This window comes from Adiantum capillus-veneris, chromosome 20 (assembly GCF_014529385.1).
Source record: "Adiantum capillus-veneris isolate H3 chromosome 20, ASM1452938v2, whole genome shotgun sequence".
Lineage (NCBI taxonomy): Eukaryota > Viridiplantae > Streptophyta > Polypodiopsida > Polypodiales > Pteridaceae > Adiantum > Adiantum capillus-veneris.
Window position 1 is genome coordinate 2,335,259 of NC_140950.1, and position 26,469 is coordinate 2,361,727.

The following is a 26,469-nucleotide window of genomic DNA, read 5'->3' on the forward strand; positions in this document are numbered from 1 at the left end:
TGACAAGGAGAACATTTTCTTACTCTGCCGTGAAGTCAACTGGGCAACCGGTTGGGAGATTTTTAGGCGGCAACCCCGAAACGGGAAAATGCTTGTAAATGTGCCAAGTGGCACATTTTGGTGCACTTGCCTCATGCAACAAGAAGTGGCGCTGAATTTAGGAGTGGGAGAGCCTCATTTTCAGATTGGTCACAGGTTAAGAGCTATGGAGTGCTTGCTTTCCCTTCTATGTACAGTGCGCTGCCAGGAGTGATGCCCTGCACGCTACGCACTGCCCTCTCTCTCCCCTTTGGCAGTATGTTATGCCCCTCTAGTGGGCTTTTCATTTGACCAATGTACAGTTGACCAATGTACAGTTGTGTGGGTTCATGCGCGATTGCCGAGGCAAGAGCCTCTTGCACAGGTATTGGATTAGCTAGCGGCTAATCCCCCCCGCAGGTACAGGTGAATTCGGAGAGGTTTCACGCCAGAAATCTCGTCCGATTCAAAGGGCAAGTAGCCCTACAGGTGCGGGAGCTCGAGGACTTGCTACGGATGCGACCGGCACGCGAAACGGAGCCCGAAACAGTGAATTACAGCCTGCTGTGTATTTTTGCAGGTTTAGGGTTTTGGCCCTAAACGGACCCTAATACCCCCAGGAGGTTCGGGGATGCAAGGGGACCGCTGTACAGGTGATCTGGCGCATTTTCAGGGCTGAAAACAGAGAATTCAGCGTGCTGCAGATTCTCGCCAGGTTTTGCAAAGTGCCTGTATGCGTCGGGAAGGTCAGTCAATGCGTGGGAATACTGACTGTGAAGGGTCCTAGTACAGTTATGCTGCCGAAATCAGGCCGGAACAGTTGAAATTCAGCCAAGTTTGTGCGGGGCAGCTTGTAGGGATCCACAACGTTTATTCCCTCTTTTGAACAATAAAGAAATACCGAAAGGGGCGCCTAAGTTAGGGGCCAATCTGGTGTCGGTCTTCTCATACAGGTGCATTCTAGCATCTGTATCCCATTCCCCTCTCTTGTGTCACTATAGCGCAGGTATAATAGACGACTAATAATGGGTGAAAGCTAAATCAAGGTTCGAAGTAAAGTCTACCGCCCTTTTTGGATTGAACAGGCCGGTTACAAGCGTGGCCATGTATACCTTGGAAACAATCATGCATGTTCCATTAAGGGTATTGGCACTGTGCATCTCTCCATAGATGGCACAAATGAGCTTGTCTTGCGTGATGTTAGATATGTGCTGGGAATCAAGAAGAGTCTGCTTTCTGTTGGTCAGATGGATATGCATGGTTACAGCATCTTGTTTCAGAGAGGATCATGGAAAATGACTAAAGGCTCAAGGCTGATTGTAAAGGGCACAAAGAAAGGGACACTTTCCTGCATGCATGGAAAGGTTGTGTTGGGCAAGTTTATTGCATTGGCTGAAATTAACTCACATGGAGTTGTGGCACAAGAGGCTTGGCCATATGAGCCAAAAGGGCCTTTCTAAGCTTTGTACTTTGAACAAGCTTGATGCTAAAGGCACAAAGCTTGACTTTTGTAATGAATGTCAATATGGCAAGCAAGTAAAGCGTTCTTATTACTCTGGTGTCTCTCGTAAATCTTGTGTGCTTGATCTTGTACATTCTGATGTATGTAGCATGCCTACTAAGTCTATGGGAGGTGCACACTGCATGTTATTTTGTCTCCTTTGTTGATGATCATTCTAGGAAAATTTGGGTTTATTTGCTTAAATCTAAGGATGAAGCCTTCGCTGCGTTTAAGAAATTTCATGCATTTGTGACCACCCAAAGAGGTAGAAAGCTAAAATGCTTGCGTACGGACAATGGGGGGGAGTTTACAAGTGCTGAATTTAATAGATTTTGTGAAAATTTGGGCATTAAGAGAGAGCTTACTGTGCCATACAGCCCCTCTTCTAATGGTGTGGCTAAAAGATTCAATAGGACACTTTGTGAGAGGGTGAGCTCTCTCATGGATTTTGGGGAGAAGCATTGAAAACTACAGTGCATATATGCAGTCGATCCCCTCACATGTCTTTGAAAGGTGACATCCCTGAAGAGGTTTGGTTTTGCAAGCCTGCTTCATATGATCACTTACGCATTTTTGGTTCCAAGGCTTTTGTGCATGTTAGACCTGAGTTGAGGAGCAAACTAGATGCCAAGTCCATTAAAGGCCTTTTCATGGGATATGGTGAAGAAGGCGAAATGGGTTACAGGATTTGGTTACCTCAGCTCAAAAGGGTTGTACGCAGTTGGGATGTTGTTTTTAATGAGGCAAGGCTGCTTCAAAACAATTGTGCCTCAAAGCATGACCATAAAAGGGTCAAATTTCAGCATGACCAGCCACCTGTTAGGCCTATTCTTGACCCTCAAGATGCACCACATATGGCTGAAAATGTAGATAATCCAGTGGTGTTTGAGCTAGAAGATATTGGGCAGCAAATTGGGGCTCTTGAAGGGCATTTGCAGCCACGAAACAATGCTGAAAATGGTGCTGAAAATGATGTACAGCAGCCCATTGTTGATGATTTTATCATGCCACCTGATGTAAACCCATTGCCGGATAATGTGGATAATTGGGTGAGGCGGTCTACTCGTCCAAGACGGATTCCTCTAGGCTCTTTGCATTACATTATGTTGACAGATGAGGGAGAGCCTCTTACGTATAAAGAGGCAAAGACATGTGAGCACAACGACAAGTGGGAGATTGCTATGCAGGAAGAGATTAAAGCTTTGCATGCTAATCATACTTGGGATTTGGTGGAATTGCCCAAAGGCAGGAAGGCTATTCCTAACAAATGGGTGTATAAAATCAAGACAATTGATGCAAAACCCAAGTATAAGGCAAGGATAGTTGCAAAGGGATATGTTCAAACCAAGGGCATAGACTTTCAGGAAGTGTTCTCTCCTGTTGTGAAGATGACCACTTTGCGTGTATTGTTTGCCATAGTGGCTGCTCTTGATTTGGAAATGGGCCAAATGGATATACATACGGCTTTCTTGCATGGTGATGTAGAAGAAGAGCGTTACATGAAGCAACCCGAGGGTTTTGTTATTCTTGGCAAGGAACATATGGGGTATGTATGCTCAATAGAAGCTTGTATGGGCTGAAACAATCATGTAGACAGTGGTACAAGAAGTTTGATTGCTTCATGCTTAAACATGGTTACAAAAGAAGCCATGCAGACCATTGTTTGTATACCAAACGTGATGAAGATGGCAGCCCTATCATTCTTGTGCTCTATGTTGATGATATGTTGATAGCTGGAAAAAAAAGAAGCACTGTTGATGCTCTTAAAGGGCAGTTGAAATCTCCATTTTCAATGAAAGACCTTGGGGCAGCTGAACATATACTTGGAGTGCGTGTTACAAGGCAAAGAGACAAGCGCCTATTGTATTTGTCGCAAGAAAAGTACATTGAAAAGGTGCTGGACAGATTTAACATGGCTGAAGCAAAGCCTCTTGGCGTGCCATTACAACCATATGTCAAAATCTCCAAGGATGGTCCTAAGTCAAAGGAAGAAGCCAATGACATGCAAAGTGTGCCTTATGCTTCAGCTTGTGGTTCACTTATGTATGCTATGGTTGCTACTAGGCCTGACATAGCCCATGCAGTGAGAGTTGTGAGCCGGTTTATGGCTAATCCAGGCAGGTTGCATTGGGATGCAGTGAAGTCCATTATGAGGTACTTGAAAGGGACTAAAAACAAATGCCTCTGCTATGGTAAAGGACCAATGGAGTTGAAGGGATTTTGTGACTCTGACATGGTTGGTGATGTGGATACACGGAAATTCACAAGTGGCTATGTGTTTACTCTTGCGGGAGGTGTTTCATCATTCATGGTGTTCTAGATTGCAAAAGATTGTTGCATTGTCTACGATAGAGGCTGAATATATTTCAGTCACTGAGGCTTCTAAAGAAGCTATTTGGTTAGCACGCCTATGCAGTGAGTTTGGTTTGCTTGCCAAGGCACCTATGCTTGGTTGTGATAGCCAGAGTGCCATATGTTTGGCAAAGAATGCCATGTTTCATGCACGCACAAAGCATATTGATGTGCGGTATCACTTCATACGAGAAGTGCTTGAGGATGGCCTTATTACATTGGTTAAGGTCCCATACATCACAAAATCCAGCTGATGCTCTCACTAAGTGCTTATCCAAAGCACAACATCATCTATGTATACAGATGGTGGGAGTCACGTAGCTTAAAGGCGCCATTTATGCCTTTAAGTGGGAGGTTGTTGGGTTAAAGGCCCAAATGGCCCCCTTTAATGTATATTTTAAAGGTTACTAACCTTTGGCCAAGTTTACATTGAACTTGGCCACTAACTTTAAATTGGTCCTATACAAATTAATAAAGGAAATGTGACTTTTACAACTCACTCACTTATTCCCCCAACTATCGAGTAGCGCTCTCTCTCTCTCTCTCTCTCTCTCTCTCTCTCTCTTCGTTCTGCTAGTGCTACCTCTCTGCAGGGCTTTGCCTCCTCTGCAAGCCACACACCCTGCACTTCCTCGCGTGCTCTATCACTTGCACACACCGCCGCGCGCTCATCATGGATCACCATCGTCGCGACTTGAAATTGAAGGAGGATGACTGGGTGCTCTTACGTTTTGAGAAGGCACGCCTGAGAAAGAAAAAGGGAAAGGAGAGGCTTTTTCCAAAGCTTAGTACGCGATACTACGGACCTTTCCAGATTACTGACAAGATAAATGATGTCTCCTTCCGATTGAAACTGCCAGATACTTGGAGGATTCACAATGCATTTCATGTGAGTCTCTTGAAACCTTTTAAGGGTGATGTGCCTGATGATGGGGAGCCTGATGAGCAACCCGAAGTGGAAGAAAACGAGGAGATCCTTGTTCCTGAACAAATTTTGGCACATAAGGATACGAAGAATAAAGGTAAAGTCCGAAGGCGGTTCTTGGTTAAGTTCAAGAACTATCCTGCATTGGATGCGAAGTGGATGGAGGAGGAGGACCTAGCAGATACTCCTCAGATTGTGAAAATTTACCTCGATGCTTTTGGTTTAGCATAGTCTACTCCAAATGGAACCCAGAATTCAGCTTGGCCGGAGATTTGGTGCAGTGGGATGCACAAGAGGGGAGTCACTCCGCTCCTTTGTCAACAGATGCCTTGATTTAGATACTAGAGTCACTGATGTCTCTCTGAGCTTCAGGGATACTGACAACTGTCAGTATTCTGCTGTATGACTTTATGAAATGGAATTCCTGATTATGATACTGATTTGTTCTTGACTTTTTTTAAGTGCAAGAACTGATAGACGAAATGATTGCAGTATTTTGGTGTGATTGATTTCGAATAGACATGGTTGCAATAGGGGTTAGTCAATCGGACATCGATGAGGTCCCGATTGGATCTAGATGCGATTGCGAGCTACATTGCTGATAAATCATGGTCTAAGATCCGAATGAATGTTGAATGTCATGTGATGTCCTATGATGTGACTGTTGATTTTGTACATGTGCTAGATGTGTGTTCCTAGTACGTAGGTACTAACAGTCAGTGTCTGCTAAGACGGTTTATGGCTTTTGTCTGTTTTGCAGGTGTAATCGAGGGCGATTACAATGCTTTCAAGAGGGGGGTATATCACAAAGTGATGACGTGGTTATTGAGAACAGAAACCCTAATTTTTGCCAGAAACCCTAAAACCTACAAACCCTAATTTTTGCCAAAAACCCTAATTCTTGGAAACCCTAATCCTAACTGCTGGTTGAAACCCTAATTTCAGGCGGCAAATGCCACGTGGCAGCAGTACAGACCTTTCCGGGAATTGCGGCGGAAAAAAAGAGGAGCCTTGAGCGACGCATGTTGGGTGCTTTTTCTCTACGCATTGGAGAGAGAGAGAGAGAGAGAGAGAGAGAGAGAGAGAGAGAGAGAGAGAGAGAGGGAATACTCTGCTTTATTTTTACTAAAGCCATAGAGAGAGCTTGTGAGAGAGAACAAGTTTGCTTTTGATCTGAAGCTTTTGGGGCACTGCTTTTGGGCATCCCTTGTAAACAAATAAATTGGCGGTTTAGGGCTCACTCTGCAGAGCATCTAGATGCAAAGTCTGAGAGTGAAACCCTAACCGCTCTCTTGTACTTTGATCGTTGATTAATACATATAGAAATACTGAAAGGGGCGCCAGTCTTTGGGGCCAATATCTCTAGGCACGGAACTCCGCCGGGCTAGTGCAAATCTATTGTGATCTGTGAATTGTTTTGAAGTGGTTATTTGGTGCTGTGGTGATTGATTCTTGACTTGGAGTGTCCAAGTCTATTACAATGATTCTGCTCTTGTGAACCTCTCTCCCCTTTTGAATACAGAAACGTGATGCCCAACTCAAGGGCTACTCATCTATATGTAAAGTTGTGTGGGTTCATGCGTGATTGTCGAGGCAAGAGCCTCTTGTACATGTACCTGATTAGCTAGTTGCTAATCCCCGCATATACAGGTTGATTCGGGGAGATTTCACGTGAGAAATCTCATCCGAATCAAAGGACAAGTAGCCTTACAGATGCAGGAGCTTCAAGGCTTGCTATGGATGCGACCAACACGCGAAACGGAGCCCGAAACAGGGAATTACAGCTTGCTGTGTATTTTTGCAGGTTTAGGGTTTTGACCCTTTTTGATCCCTAATATCTCAGAAGCTTTGGGGAAGCTATGGAATCGCAGTGCAGGTGTTCTGGTGCATTTTCGATGCTGAAAACAGAGAATTCAGTGTGCTGCAATTTCACGCCAGGTTTAGGTAAGTGCCGTAATGTGCCAGGAAAGTCACCTATGTCATGTGGATTTGGTTTGTGAAGCCTCCTACTGCATTTATGTTGCCAAAATTGGGCTAGAGTAGGTCATTTTCAGCCCAATAGAAGTGGGACAGCTCATAGGAACTTATAGTGTTTCTCCAAAGTTTAATTGAATAAAGAAATACCGAAAGGGGCGCCAACCTTTGGGGCCAACGCGGTGTCACTGTCTGCTTGGAAGCACTCTAGCTGCCTAGCCGTGGTTTATTTGAAGTGTTAAATTCCAGTTACAAGTTTATTTGAGTATTGCTTTGTGTCGTAAAGTTAAGTAAAGATCGGATGAAAGCTAAAGTCTACCGCCCTTTAGCAAGTCTATAGGCTGGTTTCACGAGCTCCTTTGGATAATAGGTTTGCACATAGTGTTGACAATTGGTGGGGACATCTAGTTCCTACTCCCGTAGTCAGCAACATTTGGATGCTTCTTTTATACATCCCTTTGGAGAGTTCCAACCTTGGGGGTTGTCCTTCGGGTGCACATTTGGCCAAGGTTGGCAAGTATAGCAGGTTCTTCCCTTGCAGTTCACGGGCTTGTTTTCTGAGCTCCAACCTTGGGGATTGCACTTCGGGAAGTGAATGTTGAACTTTGCTCAAGATGAGTGCTCTGAACTGTGCTCAAGGGTTCCTTTTACTTACGAAAGGGAGAGCCTTCCGTTCCTTTAGCGAAAGAGTGTAAATGATCACAAACAAAGTGGATAACACTGTGAATGAAGGTGTTGAGACTGAGAGATAGAGAGAGAAGAATACGACACCAGAAAAGTTGTCAAACCCTCCTCCAAGGGCCCCTCTCTCGATGGCGAGAGAAGTCTATGCTATTGATTGCACAAATCTGATACAAGGTGTTGATGCAAATTTGGATGCTATGATGCAATGAGGATCTAAGTTGGTGACGACGGCAACGACGGTTGGCTGAAAACGAAACTGTACTGGCTGAGTTTCGCTACTAAAAAACGCTGTCTAGCAAGTCTGAAAAATGCTGTTGATGTTGGTCTGAAAACGTTGCTGCAGCAGGTATGAAAACATTGATGGAGCAGGGCTGAAAATGTTGGCGCTGAACACTGATGGTACTTGCTAAAAACGCCAGGCCTTGCTAAGGGTTCTTGCTCGAGGAGAAACTATAGAGGGCCTGCTGCAGGTTGTGCCTGTGCTCTCTTGGTTTCTTCTACTCTACTGAGTGACTGCTAGTTTTCTTTTATATTAACTTAGAAAATTTGCCCTACCCAGTTTCCCAACAAAGTCACTTATTAAAAAAATGGTTAAAATAGGAAAAATGTGTTCTGTGCACTGTAAAATGCTTCCGATGGCTACTAATTGTAATGTTGTCATGCTGTGTGTAACGAGAGGAAATGCAACTACTCTAAGTGTCTGGGCATGTACGGTCTGCGAACAAACTCACAAAGGTGACATAACACTTCCTAAGCTAACTGAACCCTAGTCATGAAGTAGCTTGTCCACATGCACATAGGGTTAGATGTGCATGTGACACTAGGTTCTTTTTGGACCAGCAAACATGATTCGTAGGTGACAACCTATCAAGTCTTCCTATCCTTAGCAATCCGAGTTACCGATGGTGTGATACTCTGTGAGTCTTGATTCTTGAGATTCAAGTTATACTATTTACTTACAGAGAAAGTAGTTTTACTACAGGTTGTCTCGGATTTCTTTCCGGTGATACTCATTCTCTTTTCCCAAGATTTGAGTGGGAAGTTGGCTTGCTATCTTGGCAGGAGCTCTCGTCTTTAGCTCTGGAGCTTTCAGTGACAATGTTTGCTTGATCTAACGTGGAGTTGAGTTAGTTGTTACCTCAGAGCGTACTTTTGAGGATAATTCTCTTTCAGAGGGGGCTTCTAGGATATTATCTTCAGGTCGACTTTTGAGGCTCCATTCAGCGGAGTACCATGCACGGTGTCTTCTAGTCCTTGGTTTTCGTGCCCATTTCTTGCGGCTTTGGATGGTGTGCTTCAGCCCCCTGTGTCTTGGTGGATGTTGTCTTTAGCCATTTCGGTGGCTGCTTCGTCTTTTGGATTTGTGGCGTGACGATTGCTCTTCCTAGTACATCCGAGGAGTAGTTCCTATGTTTTGTTTTCGAGATTGTCCCTTGAAGATTGTACCATCCAGGACACAACTACTTACCTTATGCTTAGACTGGTATATTATTTCGTATAAGTGGATAGTGGTGCTTCTTGGACCAAGAACCTGTTAGAGTTAGCCATGGCATTCTTTGCAGTTGCGGAGATGTTCTCCTTGTGTCACAAGACGGGCACGATGTGCCAATAGAAAAGAATAGATTGAACAGACTTTTAATAACAATTGAACTAAGAGAGAGAGACATAACACAATACAAGCCGGTACTCCAGACTTTGCACCTTCTACATGAAGCATGCCACAGAATGAGCCCTAATCTCATATTTAAAGGCCCTTGGCCTGAAAAGCAGTTATAGTGAAAAGCCTTCAAAACTCAAAAGCTTCTGGTGCAAAAGCAATGCCAAAAAGCTGCCAGCGTTTTGTGGAATTCCGTACAATTGCCACGTAGGCAGTCAATGCAAAATGCGGAGCGTCCTACAGCTGCCACGTCGTCAATTTTTGCGCGCGTGTGTGTGTGGGTTGTGCTTTATTTTACTTCCTTTATGTCACTTGGGCCCCATTGGACGGGGTCCCCATAAGTTGGTAGGACTTCTTCTTCTGTTACTTAATCTTCTTAGGGTTTAGGCCCCTCAGCCAGGATCTGCAAGTTGGCTCCATTCTTGAGGGCTTTGACATGTCAGCAATTTGTTACATCCCCCCTTCTTGAAAGAAAGTAATCGTCCGCAATTACAGCATATCTGCAAAACAACTCAAGTTAGCTCAAAACTTTTAGAGGGTCCTTTCGAGGGACAATCAGTTTGCTATTTTTTTTGTTAAGGAGTTTGCTTCTCCTTTCGGCGCTTTTGATCAAGGAGTTGGCTTCTCCTTTCAGTTCTTTTGATCAAGGCGTTGGCTTCTCCTTTCGTCCATATCGGAACTCTTGATATGCTGGCATAGTAAAATTAGCCATCACACCTAGAACGCACTGATCTTCCACGGGTGTCTTGATGCACTAAAATTACATACCTAGGCAATCTCATCCAATTAGGAATGTTTAGTGGTTGGCACATCACAATGCAACACAAATGCTAACATATGCATGTTACAAGACACAACAAACGCCGCCGCTGAGCACTCCCCTGAGACAAACGGTTTGCGGTATGAAGCTACTCAACGACTACCTCGTCACTCCCCTCGCAAATAACCTAAAAAGGTTCGGGCCATGAGCTCAGAGGACTGTACAACCAAACGCTCCCCAGACCGTAGTATGCGTCGCTTGGAGGTTCAAGCATACAACCAAACGCTCCCTAGGCATCGACGTGCGTTGTTCGGAGGTTTTCTAGCATACAATGGAACGCTCCCTAGGCATCGGCATGCGTCGTTCCGAGGTTTTCAAACATACAACAAAACGCTCCCCAGGCATCGGCTTGCGTCGTTCCGAGGTTCAAACAATACCAAAAGAGTATTTCTCACTTCTCCACTCGGGAGTAAAATCACCAAACATTGAAACCAATATTTAAAACCCGAGTCAAACAATTCAAATCGGCACCAAGACTGGTTCAAAACAGATAGCATCCATTTCAAACAAATTTCAAACAATACTTTCTCAAACAATGTTCAAAAGTATCTAACTAGAAAACAACTAAAGTATCTAACTAGAAAACAACTATAGAGGTCATTCAGGGCTTTGTTTGGACAACCAAACTTTGAGGACAATTGGCTTGCCCTTCTGCATCCCGGTGATGATTCGGTTCCGGACCTGGAGAGTTGCATCATTCTTGTCGTGCCAGGGCATTCCCAAGAGAACGTCGCAATTGCCCAACTTCATAATGTGGAAATCGGTTTTTCATAAACTTGTATAGTCACTGGAAGTGCACCAATGAGCGGTACCACTTTTTGAGTTTGCCCCGTGGCTAGCTCAACTTCAATTTCTCCACCCTCTGCATCATAATCAAAGTGCAACTGCTTCAAGAATTATGTATGAATGAAGTTCTCCATAGCTTCGAGATCAAAGAAAATAAGGGCTTTCAAGCCCTTGATTTTTCCATAAGCTTTGCATAATTCATTAAAAACTCTCGAGGTGTATACCATAAATATCGGGTACTAGTCCAATAGCAGGTCTAGCCTTCTTGGCCGGAGGTGGCCCCGGGGATCTGTCTGACGTGGGAGCAGAAGGTTGCAGTGAGGACGTCGAGGCTCGCTCAAGATATATATTGAACGTATACCCTGTTTGGAAACATTCAAAGCATCGGCCTTCTTGTAACAAGGCGTCTCGTTGATGGTATGTTAGACGAGGCCGTTGAGGTTGGTTTTCACGGGGTTCCCGAGAATTTGTTCGTTGTTGCCGAGAGTTTTAATTAGTTGCCGGAGGTTCTTCTGTGGTAAACTCCAACTTTCCCTTCATGAGCTTGTAGTCGATTGCGGCATGGTCCATAAGCTCTTGCATGGTAGAGACTTGCTTGGAGAGACAATATTCCTGCAATGGTGATGGTATCCAATGATGTAGCGCTTGCACTGACTGGTCCTCCAAGGAAATGAACTTAAAGAAGGACACCGGTAGGTACACGTTGAGAAACCTTTGGGTATAGTTGTGTCACGTGACATATCTAACCCTATGTGTCCGTGGACTAGCTACACCATAGCAGGGTTCAGTCAGTCTAGTCAGTCTAGATTAAAAGTGATCTGGCACTTTTGTGAGTCTATTCGTAGACCGTGTATGCCCAGTCACTTAGCATAGATGCATATCCTTTGGTTGCACAGAGCATGATCATTAGTATTCCATTCAGAATCCATCAGATTCAGTCAGGGGATTTTTCTAGTGCATTTAGCCTATTTTACCTATTTTTGTCATTTTTCACTTATTAATTTAAGTGACTTTTCAACAAAAGTAGGTAGGGCAATTTTGCTAAGTTAATATATAAGCAAACCCAAGTTAACACTTTCTGGCAGAAGAGGCAGCAGGAGCTTCCCGCTCAACAGGCACCTTCTCAGCAAGAACCCGCAGTACCCCCAGCAGCCACTAAGCCTAGCGTTTCCAGTTTTTGATCATCGCCCACATCCTCTCTAGCATTGGAGTTTTCAGCATTACTTGACCACAGCAGATACACTCAGCCCTAGCGTTTTACTAACCCTACAGAACAGACCTAGCGTTTTCTATTTTCAGCCCAATCTGCAGCACGAGGCCAGCGTTTTACTAACGCTACAACAACCCTCAGCGTTTCTGGTTTTCAGCCCTTGTTGTAGCAGATGCAGCAGCGTTTTCAGCCTTGAAGACGATAGAAGATTCAGCCCTAGATGGTTGCAGAAGACCTCCATTTTCAGCCCTCAAAAACGCAGCCAAAACAGTCATTTTCAGCCACCGAAACAGCCCCGAAATTCAGTAGATAGAAGACCACAGATTTCAGCCCTAAAGTCGTCGCAGTCGTCGTCATCGGCATAGTCCCAAGTTGCATCATTCCATTGCATCCGCATTGTACCACTTTGTGCAATCAATAAGTAGACCACTCTCGCCGACGAGAGTGGGGCCTTCGGAGGAGGGTTTTACGTCTTTGGTGTCGTATCTCTCTATCTCTCAGTCTCATACACTCGCACGCATAGTGTCCATTCGCTTTGTTTGTGATCATATCACTTTCCATTAAGAACGGAAGGCTCTCCCTTCCATAAGAAGAAAAGGAACCTTGAGCATAGTTCGGAGCACTCATCTTGAGCAAAGCGCAAACAATCATTCCGCTGCACCTAACAAGTTGTTCATGGTTTCGGTGGCAAGCATTTTCAAGTTGCCCCGCTTTGCCAAAATCCGGACTTCAAACATCGAAGTCATGTAACTACATGCAAAAATTGCCTGGTGACGGTGGCGGTGGCGATGGTGGTGGAGGCTCCAACAATGGCGGTGGCAAAGGCAGTTGCACTAGATCAGGGTTAGATGGCTGCACCATATTTCTGAAGACTCTTTCGATCGGAATAGACGCCTGAGAAGGTTGCCGGTTGGAAGCTCTCATACTTTCTAGTGCCGAAGGAGGAGGTACCACCTGGGGCACCAGAGAGGGTAACATGTAATTTAAAAATTGTTGAAAACTTTGCAACATCGGAATATTCTGCTGAGGCTGCCGCAAAAGAATGTCATGAAGCTCGTTGAGCAGAAAGTGCAAATATTCTATTTAATCCATGAATTCCACGTCTTGGGTTCTTTATGGCTTATGCCCTGTAAGATAGAGCGATGAAGATGGGAGCGCGCCCGGTGCGCGATGTATGAAGGGTGGGAGTGCCTAATAAGTCCGGGGTCGGGAGCCGAAGATACTTCACATAAAATTCCAGTAGACTTTTGGAAGCACTGGTTTGCTCTGTTTGCTCTTTGGTAGGACCGGTATGCTTTCAGAAAAGCTCATGTCTGATGCTCTGATACCACTGTCACAAGATGGGCACCACGTGCCATAGAAAAGAACAGACTGAACAAACTTTTAATAACAACTGAACTGAGAGAGAGAGAGAGAGAGAGAGAGAGAGAGAGAGAGAGAGAGACGACACGCGACACGGAGTGGCGGAATTCCACTCCAGAGAGTATTGGCCCCAAACCTTAGCGCCCCTTTCGGTACTTCTTTATATTGCATCAACACATTACAAGCCGATACTCCAGACTCTGCATCTTCTCCAGGGAGCATGCCAAAGAATGAGCCCTAACCTCATATTTAAAGGCCCTTGGCCTGAAAAGCAGTTACAGTGAAAAGCCTTCAAAACTCAAAAGCTTTTGGTCCAAAAGCAATGCCAAAAAGCTGGCATCGCGTTTTGCGGAATTCCGTACAACTGCCACGTCAGTAGTAGTCAGCGCAAAACACAGAGCGTCCGTACAATTGCCACATCATCATTTTTTGCCTGTGTGTGGGTCTTGCTTTATTTTACTTCCTTTATGTCACTTGTGCCCCATTGGACGGGGTCCCCATAAGTTGGTAGGACTACTTCTGTTGTTACTTGTTCTTCTTAGGGTTTAGGCCCCTCGGCTAGGATCTGCAAGTTGGCTCCATTCGTGTTCACGATCCAAGATTGCCTGTCTTGCTACGTGTTGTCTCATCATGTCCATCATCGTCTTGACCAAAGCCTCCATAGGATTTGGTGCAATCCTTGGCGTAGATGGGGAAGGGGGAGGGTTAGAAAAACCCCCTGGTGGCTCATCACCTCCATGCAAAGTATCCATTCCGCTTCGGGTAATGACCATACACTGAAGTCTTTGGTTCTTAAGTTCAGGAGGAACTTGGGTTCTTGGGTCTTGAGGTTCTTGAGGTTTTTCTTTCGCTTGCAATCTGTGTTAGAGAAGGATCTTCTCTTACCCGAGCTCTTCTCTTTCCCGCGGGCGTATCCCTTGGCGGCCTTGCGCTCACACCAAGGTTGCTTTTTCCCACTTTACGTCAATTGGCCGGCCGCTAAGTGCACGGTCCGCTCTCAATGTGTGAAAAGTGAAACAAGGGGAGGCTGGACAAGCCCTTCTGGGTGAGGCTGGACAAGCTCTTCTTTCTTGGGTTTCCTGTCACTCTTCAAAAACACGATAAGGAATCGACACGCCCAAGTGGACTTGGGTTACGTGCGACGGCAATAAGCAAATAAAATAATTATGTGGTTCTTTCCTTGAGTGATACAGAACACTGCCAAAGCTCTGATACCAATGTAAGGTGCAACAGTAATAATGTTGAACTTTGCTCAAGATGAGTGCTCTGAACTGTGCTCAAGGATTCCTTTTACTTACGGAAGGGAGAGCCTTCTGTTCCTTTAGTGAGAGAGCGTAAATGATCACAACAAGTGGGTAAACACTGTGCAAGAAAGTACTGAGACTGAGAGATAGAGAGAGAAGAATACGACACCAGAATGTTGTCAAACCCTCCTCCAAAGGCCCCACTCTCTATGGCGAGAGCGGTCTACTATTGATTGCACAAATCTCTACAATGCAATCGACTTGTCGACGATGAGGACGACGACGAGACGGGTTGAAATCTGAAAACGCTAAGGGTTGAAATCTTCAAATCTTGTATCTGCTGAATTCTGATTCTATGTCGGTGACGACGGCGATGACGACGATGCGACGACGACACGCTGAAAACGCAGATGCTGAAATCTGCGTTTTCCGGGCTAAATCTGCAAACTTTGGCTGATCTAACCGTGCGGCGAGGATCTGCTGCGGGAAGGTGAGATCTGCGAGGTTCGGGGTTCTACTGCGGAGTTTGATTGCTGAAAACTGAAAACGCAGATGCCTATGCTAGTTCTGTCGCGAAGAATCTGCAGAACGCTATGTTGTTCTACTTATCCAAGAACGCTAGGGCCGAATCTGTGTCTGATGCAAAAACGCTATGGCTTCTACTGGGTCCTGCTGTTGCTAGGCTGATCTGCAAATGCGAAATGTTGGTTGATCTGCAATGCTAAAAATGTTGGACTTGTTCTTGACTGAAAACGCTAGGTTGACTGTGGGGGGGGGTCTTGCCGAGAAGGTGCACTCTTGAACACAAGGTTCCTGTTGCCTCTTTTGCCAGATAATGCTAGCGCTAGGTTTTCTTATATACATGCTTGTCAAAATTGCCCTACCCAGTTTCCCAACAAAGTCAATTAATAATAATAAGTGAAAAATGGCTAAAATAGGGAAAATAGGTCTATGCACTGTAAAAATGCTCCTGATGGGTTCTGACGGTAATCTGATGATCATGTTGTGTGCAACCACAGGATATGCATCTATTCTAAGTGCCTGGACATGCACGATCTGCGAACACTCACAAAAGTGCCAGAACACTTCCTGAGCTAACTGAACTGAACCCATGTCATGAAGTAGCTTGTCCACGTACACATAGGGTTAGATGTGCACGTGACAACGATAATAAGGAATACCAAAAGGGGCGCTAGTCTTTGGGGCCAATACTTTTGGGCGCGGAACTCCGTCGTGCCGTGTCGACTCTCTCTCTAGTAAAGTTCAGTGGTTTTGAAGTTTTTGTTCGTGTGTTGCTATTGATTTTCTCGCTTGGAGTATCCAAGCGTGCCAAGCGTGTAACAGTGAGGGCTATTTTGTGGCCAAAATCCATTCACTTGTGATCCGCAATCCTGACATGAAGGCATCAATAATACGCAATAGTGTTGCTATTGTTGATCATATGCCGAGGCTTCTGAAAAAGGGCATAAAGTCTCTTTTAAAGCCTTCAACATACAACTTAAATTCTTCAAGAGCAATGTATCTTGGCTAGAAAAACTTACTAGATCACTCCATCAATATGATATAATGGAACAACTGTAACATTGCCAGCAAGCTTGCAAACCTTCTAGCTCCTTTTTTACGTATACCACTTGGCCCCTCGAGTGTTTTGTCCCTGGAGCTTTTGCATTGACTGAACGTAGTCTTGTAGCACCAGCGGCTGTGACGACAACTAAGGAATTGTAGAATCGATGATATGCTTTTGCAAGAGCAATTCTAAAAGCAAGATTGCATTGATAAAAGAGTTGTTGCTCCGCACTCTCTACATCTTTCTTAAACCTTGGTGCATATCGCGATGCGAGTGTGGTTTGCACATCTGGAGCTATAGGTTGCTTTAACTTCTTACTAGCACGTGCATGTATCTGTGATGAGGAAGCAACGAGTGGAAAAGCTCCGGACTCACCCATTTGTGTTGATGCTCCATGTGTGCTAGAAAGTTCACCATCATCACCTGCTGAGGTTGCAGCTTGAGTGAATTAGCTCTCTTCATCGGCTTCTTCTCATGCTCCCTTAGCAGCTTCTCGCACATCTTTGGTTGCTCCTTCCTTTTCCTTAGCTTCGGCAAGCTTTTGATTGATCATATGCTGAGGTAGTGGAGCTCTCGAATCAGCTTTCACCTCCGTCCATCGAGACTCTAAACCACCGGAAGCATAGAATGTGGACTCTCGTACGCGTTTGCATCCATGACCACCACGCCCCATCACCACAAAACTTGCATAAAACAACTCGACTTCCAAATGTGCCATACTTTGCAATTAGCAAAAGTCAACTCCATGCTTTGTTTCAAAAGCTTTGGGAGGAGCCATGAACAATCTTTGATGACAGAGAGAAAGGGGGTAACGATTGAAAGAGGGTAGCAGGTTGCTGTCACGGGGACGTGTGTGTGTGTGTGTGTGTGTGTGTGTGTGTGTGTGTGTGTGAGAGAGAGAGAGAGAGAGAGAGAGAGAGAGAGAGAGAGAGAGAGAGAGAGAGAGAGCCTTCAGGTCAGCCACCAACGTGGGCAAGATTCACATAACAATATGTGCATATGTGTGGTGCGTGTGTTTCAATATGTGGTTTCTAGCATAGATAAAAGCTGGTCCTTACACGTATGTGAAATGGCTTAGTTGGATTTTTTAACAACTTGGGTATCTCATGATGCTTAAAGATCTGTGCTAGAAAAATCCTAGCCATACGATCCGCTTTTATCGTTTTCTCGACTGTAATAAAGTGAGCTTGCTTGCTAAATTTGTCCACAATGGTCTAGATCACATCATTTCCAGTCCTTGTCTTTGGGAGATCTATAATAATTTCCATGGAAATACTCTCCCAAGGTTGATCAGGCACAGATAAAGGTTGGAGTATGTCACAAGACGGGCACCACGTGCCAATAGAAAAGAACAAACTGAACAAACTTTTAGCACTTCAATTACAATTGAATTGAAAAAGAGAGAGACGACATGCGACACGGAGTGGCGGAATTCCACCCCAAAGAGTATTGGCCCCAAACCTTAGCGCCCCTTTCGGTATTTCCTTATATTGCATCAACACAGTACAAGCCGGTACTCCAGACTCTGCACCTTCTCCAGGAAGCACGCTAGAGAATGAGCCCTAGCCTCATATTTAAAGGCCCTTGGCCTGAAAAGCAGTTCAAGTAAAAAAGCTTTTAAAACTCAAAAGCTTCTGGTCTAAAAAGCAATGCCAAAAGCTGCCAGTGTAATTTACGAAAATCCGTACAGCTTGCTGTGTCATCAGCCAGCGCAAAATGCAGAAATCCGTACAGCCTACCATGTCATCATGCCTGCGCAATTTTCGGAAATCTGTCACGTCATCAGTTTTTGGCGAACGATGGATAAAAGTTGAATATGTTTTGACCTGAAGAAAAGAACGCCAAGATTTTTTTTTTTCTCCACGCTCATACCGATTGCTTTTGAGAGGGCCTGAAGATCATACCATTGATCTGATATCTGGAAGCACGCCACCGAATCGGCCACCTTATCGTGTGAGCCGAGTACAGAATGAAAAGATTATGAACTCAGTGAAAGACCTCTTGGAAAAGGGTCTTGTCCAGCCTAGTACTTCACCGTATTGCTCTCCAGTGTTGTTGGTTTTGAAGAAAGACGGATCTTGGAGAATGTGCATCGATTATAGCACTCTCAACGAAATCACCATCAAGAACAGATTTCTGATTCGTAGGATTGATGATATACTCGACAAGTTACAGGGATCCTCGTGCTTTAGCAGGATTGACTTGAAGAGTGGATATCATCAGATCAGGATCGCGCCAGGAGATGTCTACAAGACAGCTTTTCGGACGACTTTTGGGTTATTTGAGTTTTTGGTGATGCCTTTTGGCTTAACCATTGCTCCTGCGACATTTAACCGGATGATGGATAGGATTTTTCGAGAGTACAGGCTATTTGTTGGCACTTTCTTTGACGACATCATTGTTTTCTCCAAGAATGAGGCAGAACACAGAGATCATCTGCTTCAAGTCTTTCAGGCATTACGAGATCACACATTAGTGATTAATGCTAAGAAAAGTGAATTTTTCCTACCATGGATAGACTTTTTGGGACACATTGTGTCAGCAGCACAGCAGGAGTGCAAATGGACCCGGCCAAGATAGAGACTATCCGTGATTGGCCCGATTTGAGGAATGTCCATGAAGTTAGAAGCTTCTTGGGACTGTGTTCGTACTACAGGCGGTTCATACGAAAGTTTGCAGAGGTTGCTTCCCCTTTGCATACCTTGACACAGAAAGGAGTACCTTTTTCGTGGGGAACCACAGAGGTGACTGCCTTTTGGACATTGAAAGAGAAATTGACTACGGGACCAGATTTGACTTTGCCGGACTTGCAGAAGTCATTTGAAGTATTTTGTGATGCTTGTGGTCGTAGTCTGGGTGCGGTCTTGATGCAAGAAGGCCATGTCATAGCTTACGAGAGTCGTTTGTTCTCTAGGCCGGAGATGACAGCACAGATTTATGAGAAAGAGCTTTTGGCGGTTATCCATGCTCTTACTCGGTGGCGGCATTACCTACTCGGAGCGGATTTTACTGTCTTTACAGACCATCAGAGTTTGCGCTACTTCTTGTCATAGAAGCAGCTTTCGGAAAAGCAGATGCGGTGGGTGAACATCTTGTCACAGTTCCACTTCGAGATTGTCCATGTGCAAGGACAGAAGAATGTGGTGGCAGATGGTTTGTCTCGGAAACCGTTGGTTCTGGCTATTTTTGCGATACATCATAGGAGCTTCGAGGATATGGTCGATCAATGTGCCACAGATACAGATTTTGCAGATATTTTCACACGGATACGGGATGGGGAGACAGTAGCTGGATACTCCCTTCGGGAAAGCTACTTGATGAAAAAGACTATGTTGTGCGTTACACAGCCGTTGAGGGAAAAGGTTATGATTGATTGCCACTGTCCACCTTTTACAGGTCACCGCGACATTGCTACCACCATGAAAGGGGTAGAGAGAGATTTCTTTTGGCGGAGACTGAAGAAGGATGTGGAAGAGTTTGTGCGCAGTTGCTTGGTATGCCAGAAGGTCAAGTTTGACAGGCATAAGGCACAAGGATTGTTACAGCCTTTACCCATACCCACCCGCCCCTGGGAAAATATTGAAATGGATTTCATTTTTTTTTGATCTCCCGAGAATACAGAATGATCACGATGATTTTCCGATTACATGGCACGCCTGAGACGATTGTCTCCGACAGAGACCCCAGATTTATGAGTTTGTTTTGGAAGGCAATTTGGGAGAACATTAGCACGCGGTTGCAGTTCTCGTCATCGTTCCACTTGCAGACTGACGGGCAATCTGAGATTGCCAATTCAGTGATTTTAGATTTATTGAAGTCTTGTATCTCGCATCAGAAGACTCAATGGGAAAAGAACTTACCTTTGGTGGAATTTGCCTACAATAACACGATACACTCTTCGACGGGGAAGACGCCCTGACAGATTGTTGAAACTGCTGCGAAGGTTCCATCCTTCTTGAGCACGAAAGATTAGAAATTTGAAGCGGATGAATATTCGCGAGACTTGGATACGGCTTTTGCCAAGGTTCGCGAGACTTTGCAGGAGTCTCAAGAACGACGGAAAAAGGCAGCGGATGGCCATCGTCGCGACTGGAAACTGAAGGAGGATGATTGGGTGCTCTTACTTTTGAGAAGGCACGCCTAAGAAAGAAAAAGGGAAAGGAGAGGCTTTTTCCAAAGCTTAGTATGTGATACTACGGACCTTTCCAGATTACTGACAAGATAAATGATGTCTCCTTCCGATTGAAACTGCCAGATACTTGGAGGATTCACAATGCATTGCATGTGAGTCTCTTGAAACCTGTTAAGGGTGATGTGCCTGATGATGGGGAGCCTGATGAGCAACCCGAAGTGGAAGAAAACGAGGAGATCCTTGTTCCTGAACAGATTTTGGCACATAACGATACGAAGAAAGGTAAAGTCCGAAGGCGGTTCTTGGTTAAGTTCAAGAATTATCCTACACTTGATGCGAAGTGGATGGAGGAGGAGGACCTAGCAGATACTCCTCGGATTGTGAAACTTTACCTCGATGTTTTGGTTCAGCATAGTCTACTCGAAACGGAACCTAGAATTCAGCTTGGCCGGAGATCTGGTGCAGTGGGATGCACAAGAGGGGAGTCACTCCACTCCTTTGTCAATAGATGCCTCGATTTTGATACTAAAGTCACTAATGTCTCTTTGAGCTTCAGGGATACTGAGAGCTGACAGTATTTTGCTGGATGACTTTATGAAATGGAATTCCTGATTATGATACTGATTTGTTCTTGACTTCTTGTGAGTGCAGGAACTGATAGACGAAATGACTGTAGCATTTTGGTCTACTTGATCTCGAATAGACATGGTTGCAATAGGGGTTAGTCAATCGAACATCGATGAGGTCCCGATTGGACCTAGATGTGATTGCTAGCTACATTGCCGATAAATCATGGTCTAAGATCCGAATGAATGTTGAATGTCATGTGATGTCCTGTGATGTCTGGTGATGTCCTGTGATGTCGTGTGATGTGACTGTCGATTTTGTACATGTGCTAGATGTGCGTTCCTAGTACGTAGGTACTAACAGTCAGTGTCTGCTAAGACGGTTTATGGCTTTTGTCGGTTTTGCAGGCATAATCGCGGTCGATTACAATGCTTTCAAGAGGGGGGTATGTCACAAAGTGATGACGTGGCGGACAGCAGAAACCCTAAAATTCCTGCAAACCCTAATTTTTGCCAGAAACCATTAATTCTGGAAATCGCGGAGGCGGATTATTAAAAAAAAAAAAGTTTTTTTTTGGAAAATAATGAGCGACGACAATTTTGCTTTTGCTTTTTTTTATAAAAAAAAGAGAAAAGACTCTCTAAGAGAGAGAGAGAACTGATGCTTTTGATTTTTAAAGCTTTTGGAGCTCTGCTTTTGGGCATCCCTTGTAACCTTTAAATTAGTGGTGAGGGCCTCACTTCTCAGAGCATTTGGACGCAGAGTCTGAGAGTGAAACCCTACCGCTCTCTTGTACTTGATGATTGATTAATATAAAAAGAAATACCGAAAGGGGCGCCAGTCTTTGGGGCCAATATCTCTAGGCACGGAACTCCGCCGGGCCAGTGCAAATCTATTGTGATCTGTGAATTGTTTTGAAGTGGTTATTTGGTGCTGTCGCGGTTGATTCTTGACTTGGAGTGTCCAAGTCTGTTACATTTATCTTCAGGGTTTTCAGTTTTCAACCCATCGCCGTCCTCGGCGATAGCAGATCAGCCCACAGCCTCGTCGTCGTCGTTGTTGCAACACCAAGTATCTCCATCAGTACCCATTAGCACCTAAGCAGCACTGCAACACAAGTACCCCTCGTCGTCATCGTCGATGCAGTATCCCATCATCTAGCACCCCTTGCGTATTGACTTGGCTCTTGCCTCGCTCAGCGTAGGGAGCTTTAGGACCTTTGTGTCCCTAGCACCCAAGTATCTTTAGTACCCAAAGTACCTCGCAGTACCCAGTACCAAGTACCTATAATATCAAGCACCAAGTACCTGCAATACCCAAGACTTAGCCTGTCAAGTACCAAGTATTCTTAGCAGTACCCCTCAATATCTACAGCAGTACCCTTTAGTATCTTAATAGTACCGAGTATCTGCATCAAGTAACCATTAGCATCTGAGCATTAGTATCATCGTATCAGCATTTTGTGCAAGTAATAAAGCAAGTACTTGCTTTGGCAACAGAGCAAGGGGGCCCTTGAGGGTGGTTGGGACCCGACATGCTGTGTCGTGTGTGTGTGTGTCTCTCTCTCTCTCTCTCTCTCTCTCTCTCTTTCATTCAGTTCAGTTCAGTTCTTTCAAGTAAAGTAAAGTAACCTTGTGTTTGTGCGGAGTACTAGATCCGAGCTAAATCCTTAAACACTGGATGGGTATAGTGAGATCGCCAATTCCACAGTATTGGATATGTTGAAATCTTATGTGTCGAGGACGGACAATCTGATTGGAAGAAGTACTTGCCCCTTGTCGAGTACGCGTATAACAATGTCGTACATTCGTCTACAGGGAAGCGCCCTTTGAGATTCTTTATGGTAAGCCTTTGCTTCCACTGATCCTTGTAAAAATAACTAAATATAAGATTTTTGCAATGGATGAGTTTGTTCGAGACTTGGACACGGCTTATGGGCAAGTTAAGAGAGCAATTTTGCGCTCTCAGGAAAAACATAAGAAAGTTGCGGACGAGCACAAAAGGAATCTGGACTTAACAATTGATCAATTGATCTTACTCAAGTTTGAGAAGGCAAGACTAAAGAAACAAGCGACTCATAAAAGGAAAGTGGTAAATCTTTCCAATCGTTATTATGGGCCGTTTAAAATAATTGACCAAGTGAACGATGTGACGTTCCGATTGGAATTACCATCTAATTGGAAAATCCACAATACTTTCTATGTTAGTTTACTCCGGCCATATGTGGGACCGTCTCCAAGTCAGCCTTTGGTGAGGAACCTCCTGAGGTTGAGGAAACGAACGAAATACTCCAACCGGAGCAAATCATTTATCATCAAAAGTGGTCACTCAAGTCTGGGAAGATTACACGGAAGTATTTGGTAAAGTTCAAGCATTATTCTTCTTTAGATGCTCAGTGGATGTCCAAGCAAGAATTAACATCTTACCTTGAGATTTTGGAAGGATATGAACAAGCACTACAATTGAGGACAATTGTTTAGAAGCTAGAGGGATGTTACTTAAATAGAAATTATCAGGAACGGAGGAACGGACAACTCTGATGTGTCATATGACGGGTGACATTAAGCATCGTGAAGAGGTTGTACCGTTAGTCCTGTAGGAGAGACCGGGAAACGGATGTTTCTGATGTGTCACGTGATGGGTGAGCATCGAAAAAGGAATATTTCATTGGTATGGTAGAAAATCCGAACTGGAAAAAGGAATACGTGTAAAGACACAAGTACAAGAATAAAGATGGCTTCTAAGAAGTTTTTTTTAAAAAGAGGAATATTTTTAAGTGTTTTTGGGGAAAAAGCAGATGCTTTCCGCGTTTGCATTGCATCTGTGCCTGCGAACTGCATCTGGGGACACCTGGAATGTGACTGTGTAGCATCAATTATCAGCTCACTCAATTTTATTGATTTTTGTCCAAGTTCACACTTTTAAAAAAAAGTGACCGATATTAAGTGGGCAGCCCACTTACAATAAAGCAAGGATTAATAAAAAAGATTAGCGTAGGATTGTACGGCTGAAATAGAAAGACAGCGATCTCTCTTGTGCAGCCAATTCTGCCGCAAGCCCCCTCCCCCTTCTAGCGCTACCTCTACCCCCTATTCTGACCGGTCTGCCACACCCTATTCCTGTCGGGTGCAAGAACCTATAAAAGAAGCCCACTCCCTCTCTCAACTTCCCAGATTCACCAGCGCTAGCAGCAAAAAGCACCTCCATCGGGAATCTGCAAATTTGCAAGTGATCGAGAGAAACCAGTACACGGAGTTTGCTTTACTGCACTTGGAGCGACAGGTACCGATTGTGAATTCACGATACAAGTTGTTTCGTGTTTGTGCTTTTGTAGGTATCTTCACAAAGTGATGACGTTGCATGACCAACTATGAACGGACTAACTTGAAGAACTTATGAAGCACTGGCCGTGGGGCTCGAAACCCTAAAAGACAGGCTTGAACATTGAAAGAGATTTCTGTAAAATGCGTTGACATGCTGACGTGGCAGGGTTGTACGAATTTCCGCGATTTGCACTGCAAGTGCCACATGGCAACCTGTATGGGTTTTCGCAAATTACGCAGGCTACTTTTGGGAGTCTTCAGTGTGAGCTTTTGGGATCAGTTGCTTTTGGGCTTAGTGCTTTTGAACCTGCTTGATTTTGGGGCTTTGCCTTTGGGCATCCCTTTTAAGAATAAAAGAGCACTTGGGGCCTCACTCTACAGAGCATCTGGACGCAGAGTTTGAGAGCAGAGGTCTCTCGGGAGTTGTGGAGTGATATGAGGGATTCGAGGTTTCTGCTATGGAGTACAAATGTTAGGCATGCTCTGCATCCTGCCTGAGGTGCTGGTATTGGGTACTAACTTATGCTATGGGATGTGACCCCTAGGGTCACTTACATAGGTTATACAAGTGGTGTAGGGCAAGCCCTTAAAAATGTAATGTGCAACGGAAGGGTTTAAGGATTTTAGCTCAGATCTAGTACTTTGCACAACACTAGGGTATTTTACTTCAATAGAGAGAGAAACTGAACTGAACTTGATGAAAGAGGGGCACAGAGAGAGAAGAGAGACGACATGGCATGTCGGGTCCCAACCACCCTCAAGGGCTCCCTTGCTGTGTTGCTAGAGAAAGTACTTGCTTTGATTACTTGCACAAATGCTGATACAATGGGTAAATGTTGAATATTGAGTGCTGGTGCTTCATGCGGATGAACTGCAAAACACTATGGCTTATCTGATGCAAAATTGTTGGGCTGATCTAATGCAAAACGCTAATGGTGTTGGGGTGCTAGCGATGAAAACACTATGTGCTGAGGTGATGTGGGCGTTGGATGCCCCTGTTGTTATTGGGTTTTGATGATCCTAAAAACTGAAGTCCAAGTGACTTTTTAATAGGTTTTTTTGCCATTTGCTTTACCTATTTTTACAAATGTCTTTGTCAAAGTCACTTATTAATAAATGACTTCAGTGATTGCTCATATGCCTATATGCTTAAGTGACTATACTGTGCAAGTGAGGGTATGCAACCAGTGTTGCCAAGAAACGCGTTTCTTCACTCATGTAACGAAACGTTTCAAAAACGTTTCTGTATGAGTTTGGCCGTTTCAAAGGTAAAGTCAAGGCCATGTTACATGTAAACCTCGAAGCCTCTTGTTCTTTGTTTCGGTCATGAAATCCTCAATGTCATGAATGTAGCTTCTGTCTTGCTTCTAATGATGAAAGTTAGTCCTATTCTCCCTCTTTTTCATGTCTAATTGTAAGGTAATGCTTAAAACATAGATCTCAGCTTATACCACTTCAACTTACGTACATTTCTTTAGTTTGCACGAAACTTCTGTTTTGGCGTTTCTTTTTCGAACGAAACCGTTTCGAAACTTCTGAAACTCGTTTCAAACGAAACGTTTCGAAACTCCGTGGCATGAACATGAACATGAACATCCTTGTAGAGGCTCACAAAGTGCAACTATGACCATCTTGATCATGAACATCCTTGTAGAGGCTCACAAAGTGCCAGGCTAGATCCTAAGCTATTCTAACTAAGACTGATGCTCACTAGTAGTTGTAGCTTGTCCACGTGGCTCATTGCAATGCGCACGTGACAAAAAAACCCTACGACTTGGCAATATTGGCCTTATAAGTGCCAATTATCAGTAAGTTAATAAACCTATTGACGAGAGGTGCTTCTTGTGCTATACTACCTAGGTTAGGTACTAATGCTATCGTATGGGAACACTCCCCAGTGCCTAGACATAGTAGACACTTGTGGTGCTCATGTGCTATCAGAGGCTATGCAACTAATCTGAAGTGCCTAGACTTGCACGTAGAGGCTCACAAAGGTGCCAAAACACTTCCTAGGTTGTCCTAAACCCTAGAAGTAGGAGTTAGCTTGTCCACATGCACATAGGGTCAGATGACAGATGCACAGCTTCAAGGAAAGCATGAGCTTTCTGTTTGCTGATGTTTTCAGTCTATCCTTGAAATCCCCAACCTTGGCATCAGAGGCTTGACATCCCCAACAAGATTGCTATTTGTCCTCGACTTTCTCGATCATGACTTCATGCCACTCATCTCGTCTCATCCTGAGATGCTTGATCCTCTACAATCCTCTCTCAATCATGGGAATGACCCTCCTAAGTAATCAGCTTCCAGATCAAAAATTTCTCTTTTTAAAGTTATCAAGATGCTCTCT

The 26,469-nt window shown here is 44.4% G+C and overlaps 1 protein-coding gene across 5 annotated transcripts in view; it reads right to left on the reverse strand.

Moving 5' to 3' along the window:
• Nucleotides 1-26,469, reverse strand: part of LOC147431994 (proline-rich receptor-like protein kinase PERK1) — a 41,890-nt gene that overhangs the window by 11,449 nt on the left and 3,972 nt on the right. The window contains exon 7 of one of the 5 annotated variants that reach the window (XM_086491815.1): nucleotides 9,372-9,611. The exons of the other annotated variants lie outside the window; for them this stretch is intronic. Coding sequence (XP_086347941.1) covers nucleotides 9,504-9,611 — 108 coding nt within the window. The 3' untranslated portion in view covers nucleotides 9,372-9,503. Of the gene's footprint in view, nucleotides 1-9,371; nucleotides 9,612-26,469 lie in introns of those variants that run through there. 5 annotated transcript variants of the gene reach the window in all.